Source organism: Equus quagga, chromosome 18 (assembly GCF_021613505.1).
Source record: "Equus quagga isolate Etosha38 chromosome 18, UCLA_HA_Equagga_1.0, whole genome shotgun sequence".
NCBI classification, from domain to species: Eukaryota; Metazoa; Chordata; class Mammalia; order Perissodactyla; family Equidae; genus Equus; species Equus quagga.
The window spans coordinates 47,079,731-47,091,412 of record NC_060284.1 but is presented as its reverse complement, the minus strand read 5'-3'; the positions used below and the strand labels follow the sequence as shown (position 1 = coordinate 47,091,412).

The 11,682-nt window shown below is 49.4% G+C and overlaps 1 protein-coding gene across 6 annotated transcripts in view; it reads left to right on the top strand.

Annotated features, from left to right (window-relative positions):
* Window positions 1-10,036: 10,036 nt before the first annotated feature.
* The window catches only part of IGSF3 (immunoglobulin superfamily member 3), a 93,181-nt gene continuing 91,535 nt past the window's right edge, over window positions 10,037-11,682 (top strand). Inside the window, exons 1-2 of one of the 6 annotated variants that reach the window (XM_046645182.1) lie at window positions 10,037-10,157; window positions 10,826-11,491. In XM_046645182.1, the coding sequence (XP_046501138.1) occupies window positions 11,449-11,491 (43 nt within the window). In that variant the 5' untranslated portion in view covers window positions 10,037-10,157; window positions 10,826-11,448. Of the gene's footprint in view, window positions 10,158-10,325; window positions 10,409-10,571; window positions 10,694-10,825; window positions 11,492-11,682 lie in introns of those variants that run through there. The other 5 variants (XM_046645184.1, XM_046645180.1, XM_046645185.1 and 2 more) reach the window with 5 other exon arrangements.

Sequence of the window (11,682 nt, the reverse complement as noted above, 5' to 3'; positions counted from 1 at the left end):
AAGCACCACAGGAGGAGGACACGTGTGTCCCATTCACATCCCCCAGCTCAGGGTGCTCCTTTCAACCTCTGGTGTTAGATCTGTCCTCATTTTCCTCCCTGGTAACAACTGGATTCCCAGGCTGAAAACAAGCCTTTGAATAAGCAGCACTTGCTGAACTTTTGGAACAAATCTAACCCCACCCCATCTCCACTCCCAGGCATTTTGCTCGGTCTCCTACCCGCCAGCTGGCCTCAGGCAAGATGAGGCCTCACTCAGATCTGAGGTGGGGCTCAGAAAAAGTTGTCAACCCCTACCACGACACAGACTCAAATGGCTCTGTGGTGGGTGAGGATGAAAGGGAGCCCCTGACTGCCTGACATCTGACATCTGGCGGTCAGGAGCAGGCTGGGAGAATCACTGAGGAATTCCACAGGTCAGCCATGGGTGCAACAGAGGCTCCTTTGGTCTTGTGACTGATACACACACAGTCATATATTTTTTTAAGTTTTTAAAAAAAATAGTCTAAGACCAAGACAGACGGCTGTGGCTGATAGTGTCTGAAGAAAAATAGCAACTACTGTGCTTGGGTTAGCATGATAGCTCACGAAGAAAAGGGGCTTTGTTCTAAGATTGGTTTCTCTAGTCAATTAAATGTTTAATATCTGCCATGAGGTCCCTGCTGTTTAAGTAGAGACACTGCAGATACATTTCACAGCCACATATGTAGTTACTTAATTTGAGGTTCTTTCTTTCTTCCTTCCTTCCTTCCTCTCTCCCTCCCAGGCTGCTGAACACTGTCAGCTTCATCTATAGCCTCAGTGGAGATGCTGTCCCTGATTAAGTTCCTGGGGCCAGGAGGTCTGGGCTGCAGGGGGGGAACTTGGGGATCAGGGAGATGGGCGGTAGTGGTAGAGGGCCGATGTCCATTCCCAGAGGACTTTGCGGATGGAACTGAAAGGGTGATCTGTATATAAAGACTTGTAGGCACAATAGAAACAAAAAATTTGACCTCCTCCTTATTTATATGAATCGTCTATTCAAAGCAGCTTAGTGTCTGCCACACTAAGGTCTAAGTCACCCAAAGGAAACTCAAAATGCCCTCAACCCCTGGCTGCTGCAGCTTCCTGGAGCCCAGGGACTAGGGGTCCACTCTGTAGACTTGAGGGTATCATCCAAAGTATTCACTTAACCACTCTTTCATTCATTATGGAATGAAGCTTTAGTTGAGTACCTGCTAGGTATCAGGCACAGTGCGGGGAACAGAAGGCACAGTTATACCAGGTAGTCTCAGACAGAAACTCACTAGGTAAAACATACATGTAAACAAATAACCTAAATTAGTGAAAAAGCACTACCCGAGTGGTGTTTACTAAGCACAGAGCTTTCATGGACGATTAACTCAATGCTGGGAGGAGGAAGCAGGGGTCAGGGAGGAGGGGTGCCTCACAGAGAAACAGATGCTTCAGTCATTCTTACAAGAAGGTTGGGAGTTTGCCAAGTTCATGGGTAGTGGAAGCAGAAAAGGCATCCCTAGCTGAATAACAGCATCTACAAAGGCATGTCCAGGACACCATAGGTAACCGGGTAAGACCAGATCAGAGTGGGGAGTCAAGAGCATAGAAAAGTTGGAGAAGGATCAAGGGGGCGAGGGGTACTTGTGACCCATCCTAAGGAGTTCGAATCTTCTGTAAGCAATTGGCAGCCCCAGAAGGGTCACAAAGGAAGGATGGGTAGGGAGTGAGACCTTCACCTGGAGACTAGGTGGGAAACCATGACGATAGTTTAGAAAGAGAAGATGAAGCCTGAGCCAGGGCGGAGGCCATGAAAACAGAAGGGAACAGACAGCTTCAAAAGATGTTAAGGAGGTAGCATTGGGAGTCCCAGTTACCAACTGGACGTGGAAAATGAGAAGTCTATAATTAACCCCAAGGTTCTGGCTTATATGATTGAGCGAAAAATGTGTCAATAACTGAGATAGGACATTGAGGAGGAAAAAATAGAGCGAAAAATAATGAGCTAAGTTTGGGGCACGTTCAGTCTATGGTTTGGTGACATCCAGGAAGAACATTTCAGAAGGCAGTTGGCTCTATAGGTGTAAAGCTCAGAAAAAAGATTGGGCTGAAAATGCCAATTAGGGAGTTGTCACTGAGAGAGAAGGAGAGCCCAGGTGGGGGTTGGAGGAGAACAGGGCCATAACAGGTACAAGTGGTAGGGAGCTATTCTGACCTTCTTCTCACACATGATGTCCAGTCCATCAGGAAGAGCTGTCAGCTCTCCCCTCAAAGTACATCCTGAATTCACTTCTCCTCACCTCCACCACCACCGTGCTAGTCCCAGCCTCCATCATCTCTCTCCTGGACCATGCAATAAGCTATTAATTGGTCTCCTTGTTTCTATTTCTGCTTCCCTGTAATCTATATCCTATACAACAGCCAGATTGGCCGTTTAAAAATGTAGATTAGGTCATGCCACTTTATGCTGTAAACCACCCAACAGTTTCCCTTGACACATGGAATAAAAGCCAAATTCCCATAAGACCCACAGGATCTGCCTTTGCCTTCCCTCTGAACTCATTTCCTCTTTCCTGCTCACTCTGCTCACACTGACCTTCTCTCTCTCAAACACGCCGAGTTTGTTCCTGCTTCAGAGCCTTTGCCCCTGTTTTCCTCTCAGCCTGAAATGCTCTTCCCCTAGATCTTTCTCCAATTTAAAGTTCTCCGACAAAATTTTCAAGTTTGAATTTTATTTCTTTGAACATAGTAAGCATAGTTGCTCTACTGGCTGTGTCGGATAACTCCAGCATCTCAGGGTTTTGTGGGCCTGTTTCAGTTTTCTGTTGTTTCTGCTGGTTCTCACTCATATTGTCTTATTTCCTGGTTATGTCTGACTGGGTGCTGGAAACTTCATTTTGGAATAATTTGAGGTCCAAGGTGATAGATCTTTCTCCCAAAAGGATATTCATTTACTTCTGGAAGGTACCTGGCGCTGCTCTCGGTCTGGATACACTTTAAGCCAAGGTCCAGGCTCAAGGTCTCCTGTAGCATCCAGATGACTTGAAGCCAGGTTGCAAGTGTGAGTGAGAGCTGATGATCGTTCACAATCACCCTGAAGATGTAGCTCTTGGTGGACCCCAGCTTCAAGTTCAGAGCCCTCACCTACTTCCTGGGCTCTGGTGTTTGTCCCTTGCCTTATGAGGTCACCAAAAGTTCAGCTCAGTTTGGCAGCTGTTGATTGCACATTCACAGATGTCCTCAGGGCCACAGTGGCTCTGAGTGATGGTCCTTGCCTTCTCCTAGCTTTTGCCTGGTAATTCCTTGCCACTTTAATCACTCTATTTTTAACATTATTTAAATTTTGTCCAGGTATTTTAGTGAACAGTGGGAACATTGGTCCAAATACCCTGGTCTGGTATTACCAAAAGTGGCAGTCCCTTTTCCCCATTTCTTCCATGACTCAACTCCTTACTCAGCTCTCTGTGCAAGTGTCGTTTCCTCAAAGAAGCCTTTCAGGACCACCTTGTTGAAATCGCCACCTCCAACCCTGCATTCTCTGCCTTATTTCTCTTCATAGCACTTATCACCAGCTGACATTTGGTTGCACATTTATGTGCTTACTTGTTTACTGTCTGTCTCCCCAACTAGGATTTATTTACTCATTCATTCAACAAATATTTATTGAGCACATCCTATGTGCCGGGCATTATTCTAGGCAGTGGGCACACACCAGAGAACAAGACAGACCGGATTCTGCCTCACAGGGAGCTTACATTCTCAGGGGTAAGACAGACAAAAAACAGAAAAATAAATACAGAATGTAAAAACTCCATCAGAATAGTAAGCTTGCCTGCTCTCTTCAGCACCTCAGGGCGTAGAACAGTGCTTTATGTTAACTGAATATTTGTCAAGTTTTATTTAAAAAGGAAAAAACCTCTGTTCCACTGTCATTTTTCAGTATTATTTAATCACTGGGATATCAACTATATTGTTGGTTTACTGCTTTTTTTCCTCTTAAAAACGTAGTATTTTAAGCACATTAAGAGTTAAGCAGACTTGTGTGTCAGGCTGGAAATATAATCACCATTTATTATATTACTGTTATGGGGAAATATGTTCTGAGTTCCAAACAATTAACTTCCAAGTGAACTTTTGGAAACTGTCAGCCGCGCTTACATATATTTGGGCGAGATTTGCCAACGTCTTTGCACTCTTTTATAGAAAGAGGCAACATGCCAGCGGGATCGGGCCAGACAGCCCTGGCGATCAGCGGGGTAACAGATGTCTCAGAAAGAGCGCCCTCACTTCCAGAAGGCTCTGTTCTGTTATAAGCTCATGGTTGTTTGGGTTCTTAGAATCTCAGATCTATGGTGACACACCTTCCCTTGTGTGTGGACAGAAACTCGGTGAGCAAACTAACTTTTTTTCATCAGAGAGGCCAAGCCAAATTCTTAAGAGTCCTCCACCTGGACAACAGTATGGTTGAAAATGGCAGCCAGCCCTGGCGGCCAGCCCAGCTGCTCTGGGACATTGAGAGAGAGATTGGGGGTCAGCCAATTGAACTCAGAGAAGTCACTCCACCGTGACAAGTGTCATGGCGTTCAGCCTGAGCTCAAAATCTTTGCCTACCCACAGGCTCCGGGTTATTTCCATTTTTTAGCAAAGGGAGGGAGCCCAGAGAGGCAAGAGCACGGGAAGTGAGCCAGAGCTGGGTGTAAGAAGTGGATCTAAGGCTGTTTTGGAGTTTTTAAAAAAATCTGAATTGCTGAGATTTGGAAAGAGGAACGGAGAGCAATGAAATGCTCAAAGTTTGGAGCTGGGAAGGGTGGGGAGCCTCTTGACCATGGCGAGGACTAAGTTTAGAGTGGAATATTAGCGGAAAAGACGAGCATTTCTAATTCTTTGATATCGGTGACAAGCTATGTAGTTGAGGAGCTTATCAATCAAACTCAGAAATTCACTTGCACAGAGGAGATGGGATCATGAATTTGTGAAAATCCATCATAAAATTTTAATCTAGAAGAGCCCTTAAAAATCATTTAGTATGGTCTCACACCAATGTTTGGAGACTGAATCTTCCAGATGGGGTCTGAGAATCTGTATTTTGAATGCTTCTGGAGTAATTCATGCACAGCCAGTTTGGGACCTTCTGACTAGTCTAACCAACCTCATTTTACAGAAGAAGAAACTTGGATCCAGAGAGGTCAACAGACAGCTTAAGTAGCAGAGCCTGGACCAAAGCTAGGTTCCCTGCTCTTTGGACTGTGTGAGGTTCATAACTAGAGAGGAGAATAGCTAACGAGTACTGAGAACTAAGTCCCAAGTATTTTTGCTAAGTTCTTTCTGTATATCACTCATTTAATCCTTACAACCTCCTGGGAGGGCAGGTGCTATTGTCATCCCCTTTTACAAATGAGGAACCCAGGGTGAGAGAGAGAGGGAAGCAACCAGAGTTAAGCATCAATAAGCACAGACCTGGGGCAGAAACCCAGGCATTCTTCTCCAGATCCACTGTTCTCTGTCAGCTGGAGAATAAGCGAGCACAGCTCTGGGGTTTTGTGGAGGAAGGAGAATGTGAGCTGAATAGAATCTTATGTCCCCCTGTGGGATAAACTCTTCAGAGTTCCATCGGGCGCAAATCCAGACCCCCCTCTAACGCTAGATGGCGCACCTCAGGTTCTGAGCACGCATCTGTGGGGAAAGCCTTAGGGGACTACCCCTTGCCACCCTGATCTCAAGATATAATAGTCAACTCTAGTTTTTTTGTTTTCTTTAAGACAGATGGTGTCTTGTGTAAGCTATTCCTGGTCTCCAGCTCTGGGGATCCTCGCCTGTGTAGGAGGGTAATCACCAAGAAGAAAGTTTGCTATCAGGAGGATTGTTCAGCAGAGCTTCTAGCTCTGACTTGGCTGTTTTGTGAGGCGGGGAGCGCTTGCTTTTTCCACTTGGCATTTCAAAGTGCATTAGGAGCAATTAACATCGCTGCTTGTGAGCACAGCAGCAGGCTGTCTTTAGGCAAAATGCCTTGCCCTCAACTTTCTTCCATTTGACAAAAGAGAACTTGTCTAACGCCCCCTCCTTTTTTTTTCTTTTTAAAAAAACAACTTTATGTCACTTGTGGTTTTATATTAGCCTTTTGATTACAGCTGCAACAGGGCAGGAGAACTTAAACTGATAGAACCACTTGGCCATGTCCTTATTCACAAACAAATTTTGTGTTGTTATTCCCCAACAGTGTTTAATTTATTTTTAAACACTAGCTTCCAATGAATAAAATTAGGAAGAAGTCAATGAAAATCTTTTCAAGAAAAGTGAGAAATCAGCTAACACTGGACCTTCATTCCTAACTGTAACACTTTGCTGAAGTTGTGCTCCAGCCCGGCATCTGTAGGCTTCTGAGGTTAACTGCCTGGGGAGAATTAAGGAGCACTCCAGAATGTCCAAAATATCCACCTGATTCCAGGCCAGCCCAGGAGAGGCTTCAACATTCCGCGTAAGATGGTTTGAAGCAGGCTACTAATGTTTTCCCCGGGGACCAGGCGCATTTGCTGACTAGGGACTTGCGTCTCCTCCTCTCCCTTGATGCTTCTCCTTCCTTCACTCTCTCTGCCTGCGGGTGATCTCCTTGAAGGGCCACCATCCTGCCACTGCTCCACACTTACTTCACTCAGTTGTTTCTCTGACTGCAGGGCAGAGGCAGATTTTCAATTGCACTTGACTTTCCCTGCCCTACAGTTAGCACCATTCTTTGACTATCTTAGATGGTCCATCAGTGTGGGAATTAGAAAGACACTATGCTGGGAACCAGCCATAACATATCTGGGGTGGTGATGGAAGTCAAGTGACAGATCACCCAGAAGGATGCAAGGGGTCTAGGTGGTAGGAGGTGGGGTAGGCTGAGAAGGAAGGAACTGCGAAGTGATAATTGAGTACAAGGTGCAAGGATGGAGGAAGCGGCCCCGGGGAGAGGCCTGGGGAGTGAATGCTTGGGAAGTGTGGTCTTGGAGAAGGGTTAGGCTTCTTGGTTGGGTCAGAGAGCTCCAAAGTAGGCTGAGGTGGATCTTCTGGAAGTCTCTCCCCCTCCATATCCAATTCTCCAGAAAATTCCATTGACTCCACTTTCAAAATGCTTCCAGACTCCACTCATTTCTCATAACTTGTATGTCTCCCACGCTAGTCCTAGGCGTGGTCATCTCTCACCTGTGCCACTCCAAGAGCCTCCTTTTTAGTGTCCCTCCTCCATCCCTCCCTCCTGGTGCTCTGTCCTCCCCTGCAGTCAGAGTGAGCCATCCAGACTTCTCCCCTGGCCTGTAAGGTCCCACAGGATTTGGCTTCTGCAAACTCTTTGAAAACCCTCCTCCTTCTCCTTCTCTCTCAGGCCCTTTCAGGCACATCAATGCACCTTTAGTTTCTGAGCACGTTAAGGGGCTTTGCACTTGCTGTTCCCTAAGCTTGGAATGCTCTTCCTCCAGAAATCTCAGAGGGTCACTCCCTCCCTCTAATCAGGTCTCTGCTCACACATACACACAGGATTCCCTCATCCCACTTTTCCTCAGAACATGTCATGTTGTGTTATATATTTATTTGTCTCATTGTCTGTGTTTCCCACTAGAGTATAAGCACCCTGAGAGCAGAGTCTTTTCTTGGTACATGGTGGATGCTCAGTAAATAAATGAAGGAATCTAGTAGGTAAAGAGAAGTGAGAGATGCCAGAGTCAGGCTCGTCTTGCGGGAAAGGTAATGTTTAACACACAAGAAGAGATTTTCAATACAGTACTTGGCATATGTGATAAATATTCAATTAAATCCAATTCAAGTATTTCTAGCATATTTATAAATATATTTATGTATACTTATTTATACTATATGCAGATCACAATGCCAAGAGTTGTTTGGAATAAATGACAAAGGGCAGATCCTGCTGGCAAGGAATTTACAGCTAAGGGAGAGAGGTGAAGGCAAATAAGATCCTTTATTTCTGTATCCCCCATAGCACGGTCTTCATTGCCCTGTACATTGGGGTGTTATTATTATTATTTTTTTGTGTGTAAGTGAATCATCAGTCTATTCCTTCACTAAATCCTTTCACTGTCATACTAATAGGGTGAAAAACGTCTTATAAACCCAGAACCCCTTTCCGAATTCTGAACTCCACTCCACCTCCACCTCAATTGTTTTTTGGACCTCTTCCCTTGCACGCCTCTTGGGGCATCTCAAACTCCATACATCCAACCTCATCCTATGTATCCTGATCTCAGTTGTTGAAGCTCAGCTGGTTTTTCTGCCCCATTCCTCACCCTCAACCCAGCCTTCCTCAGAGCCCACCTCCCCATATCAAGGGGACCTGCTCATCCCTCTCCCTCCTTGTGTTACTTCTGTGGTCCTGGTCACCATCATCTCTTGTCTGGATTTCCAGCAACATCCCCTAGCCTCCTGCAGAACCCCCCTCTCATCCCTCCCCATACCTAGGCCAAAATGGTCTTTCTAAAATATACATGTGATAACAGCACTGCCTTACACTGAACTCGCAGGGGCTTTGCTATGGTGCTGGGCTCAAGCCCAAACCCCTCACACCACACAAAGCCCTCCAGGTTCTGGCACCAGATTACTTTCTTTCTTTTTTTTTTTAAGATTTTATTTTTTTCCTTTTTCTCCCCAAAGCCCCCGGGTACATAGTTGCACATTCTTCGCTGTGGACCCCCCTAGCTGTGGCACGTGGGACGCCGCCCCAGCGTGGCTCGATGAGCGGCGCCATGTCCGCGCCCAGGACCCGAACCAACGAAACACCGGGCCACCTGCAGCGAAGCGTGTGAACTTAACCACTCGGCCACGGGGCCAGCCTGGCACCAGATCTCTTCTCTGCCCATTTCTTGCCACTTCCGTACAGCCTCGTTTGGGCCTAATAGTGATTTCTGGTCCTCTAACTGGGCCACTCTCTCCTCTCTGGGCCTTTGAAGATACACATTCCACGGCTCGTGGCCCCTCCCCTCCCTCCTCTTCCTTCCTTTGGTGCCTCCTTCTGCTCCTTTGGATTATAATTTTCATTTTCTCTGACAAGTCTTTCTGGCACCTGGCCTGACCTAACCAAACCCCGATCCTTCTCATGTCCCGACCCCTCAACACAGGGTGTGGGTCCTTGCATATGCTTCCTCAACACTGTTCTTTTCTCCCCGTACTTGCTTTGTTGTCTCCCCATAGGCTGCCAGCTCCAGGAGAGCAAGACTATCCTATTCCGCCTTGGTCGCCTTGTGACGGTGCTACCTAGCCAGTGTGCGTTCCATAAGCACTGGATAAATGAAAATGCACTTGCTTGGATAAGACTGTTCCTCATAAAATAATTATAGCTTACATTTACTGAGCGCTTAGGATGCGGCAGGCACCTTTCTCAGTGTTTTACAAGCGTGTCATGGCCATCTTACATAACCATATTAAGTAGGGGCGGGCTCTTTCCCTATATAACAGATGGGGAAACCGAGGCACAGAGAGGCTAAGTAAGTCGGCCAAGGTCCTCAGCAAGGAAGTGCAGGAATGGGGGTTAGAACGCAGGCAGTTTCCAGAGTCCAATTCCGTCTCGACTTCTGGGAAATTCTGTCCCAGAGTGAAGCGCGATCTGGGGTTCCACTGCTGTTTATGAACAGATTCCGTTTCTGCAAAGGGCTCTGCTTTTGTTTCCCGGACAGAGGACGCGCTCCCCCGCCGCCCTCGTCAAGGCTCCTGGGTCCTTCGCCGGCCTTCGGGAAGCGCCTGGCGGCTCGCCCGCGGCCCGGCCGTCTGCGTGAGGACCCCGCAGGAACTTTCGGGGCTGCCGGCCCACGCGCCAGCCGTGCCAGGTCCTCGGGTGGCCCCGGCCGCCGGCAGCAGCGGGCGGGCGTCGCGGCGGCACCCGACGCGCCTCCCCGGGCCGAGACCCGCCGCCGGCTCCGCAGGGAGAGGCAGGAAGGGGGAAAGGACGCGGGGCGGGCCCGGGGGCGGAGCCTCTCGCCGCGGCCGCCGCCTCACCCCGCGCTCCGCCTGCCCGGGTGCAGCGGGCCGGACTGGAGGGGCGGGGCCTCGGGCGGGGCCGGAGCGCGGCTGCTGGTGCCGCTGCGGGAGGAGCGGGAGGAGGCGGGCGTCCCCGGAGGCGTGTGCCGGCGCGGACGGACCGACGGACGCAGGAGTAGAAGACGAGAGGGCCGGCGCCAGGTCAGTGTCCGGTGGGAGCGGGCGGCGCGGGGAGGGGCGGCGGCGAGGGGAGCCGGGAGCCGGCGGGAGGGAGGTGGGGAGGGGTGGCGGCGGGCCCGGCGCCGGCTCCGCTCGGGGGTCGGCCCGAGGGCCCTCCTCTGGCCGGTCGGGCGCGCGGCGAGCGCGCCCCGGTAGCAGAAAGCGGAGCCCCGGCCTCCCTTCTCCTTCTGTCTCTTTTCTTTCCAATCAGCGAAAAATAAACACCCAGGAAGGTAAAACAATAGCGGGGCCACCTGGGACGCGGCGCGCAGAGCTCCCACGTTTGGGGCGGGGGCCGGGGGTGGTACCGGGAGTGGCAGCCCCACCGCGGAGCCCCTTCCCGATTTGCCCCCGCGGAGGGTGGGGCTCCCCGCGGCGTCGGGGCTCGGTAGCAGGCGAAAGGAATTCCCAGGAGTGAAGCATTTGCTGAAAGTATTGCAGGAACAATCGGGCTTCCACAATTGTCCTGCTCTGGACAGGGAAACTGAGGCGGAGGCACGTGTAGCGACTTGCCCAAGGTCAGAATGCCAAGGTTGACTGTCGTGGTCCAGGAGCGGGACCCCGGCGTCTGGACCAGCTCAGCGCTCAGCCCCTCTCGGTTTGGCGGCGATTGTGTTGCCTTTGATAAATCTCTGTTGTGTTTGTTTTAGAAATCTGCTGGCATTGTGGGACCGCTTCAGGGCTGCCGAACGCCAACTTGCTTCGTGTGTTCTGGGCAGGTCTGGGGCAGGTGGCAGCTTCCGTGACCTAACATCATGGATGGAGACCGACTCTTTGCTGAAGAAATCAAAACAGTCGATGCCAGCCGGGGCGATTTGGCTGTCAAAGGTTTTGACAAAACCTGCTCTGTTCCTTCTGGGGAATCCGAATGAGGGAGATTACAGACACCTTCACTGGGAAGCCAAGGACATTTCTGTATAATCAGTGGATGAAAGGATTTTCTCAGACTCTTCTTTTCCCCTTTTCCTTGAGGATTAATCCACTGCAATCTACAATTCCAGTGCAAACCTCAAGGCACACGATGTGCCAGAAGCCTAGAGCGCTTTCCGAATTGTTCTGGACCCTTCTTTAGCATAGGGGAGTTTAACACCGGCCACCCGCCGCCCCTCCCCCCACTCCCTCCTGCTGATCTCTTCTCTTTAACCTGTTTTCATTTTCTAAGTTCTGTTTCCAAAATTGTCCTCTGGAGCTATAAGTGGATTGCCAGACATGAGAGATTAAGTACTGGGAGAAGAGGAAGCGCCCTGGGTTGTGTCTCCTCTTGGCTGCCGACATGAAGTGCTTTTTCCCAGTGCTGAGCTGTCTGGCTGTGCTGGGTAAGTGGCGCTGCTTATCAGTGCGATCGATGTGAAAGTTTAACCTGCTGTTGGTTCGTGCACTTCCTTGTGGTTCTTTCCCATCCACACTCGGCTTTGGGGGACACCGGGAGGCGGCCGGTGTGTGTCACAGGTTGGAATAGAGTACCAAAAGGCCTGTTTCTGACCCTTCCACTGGAGGAATGGTGGAG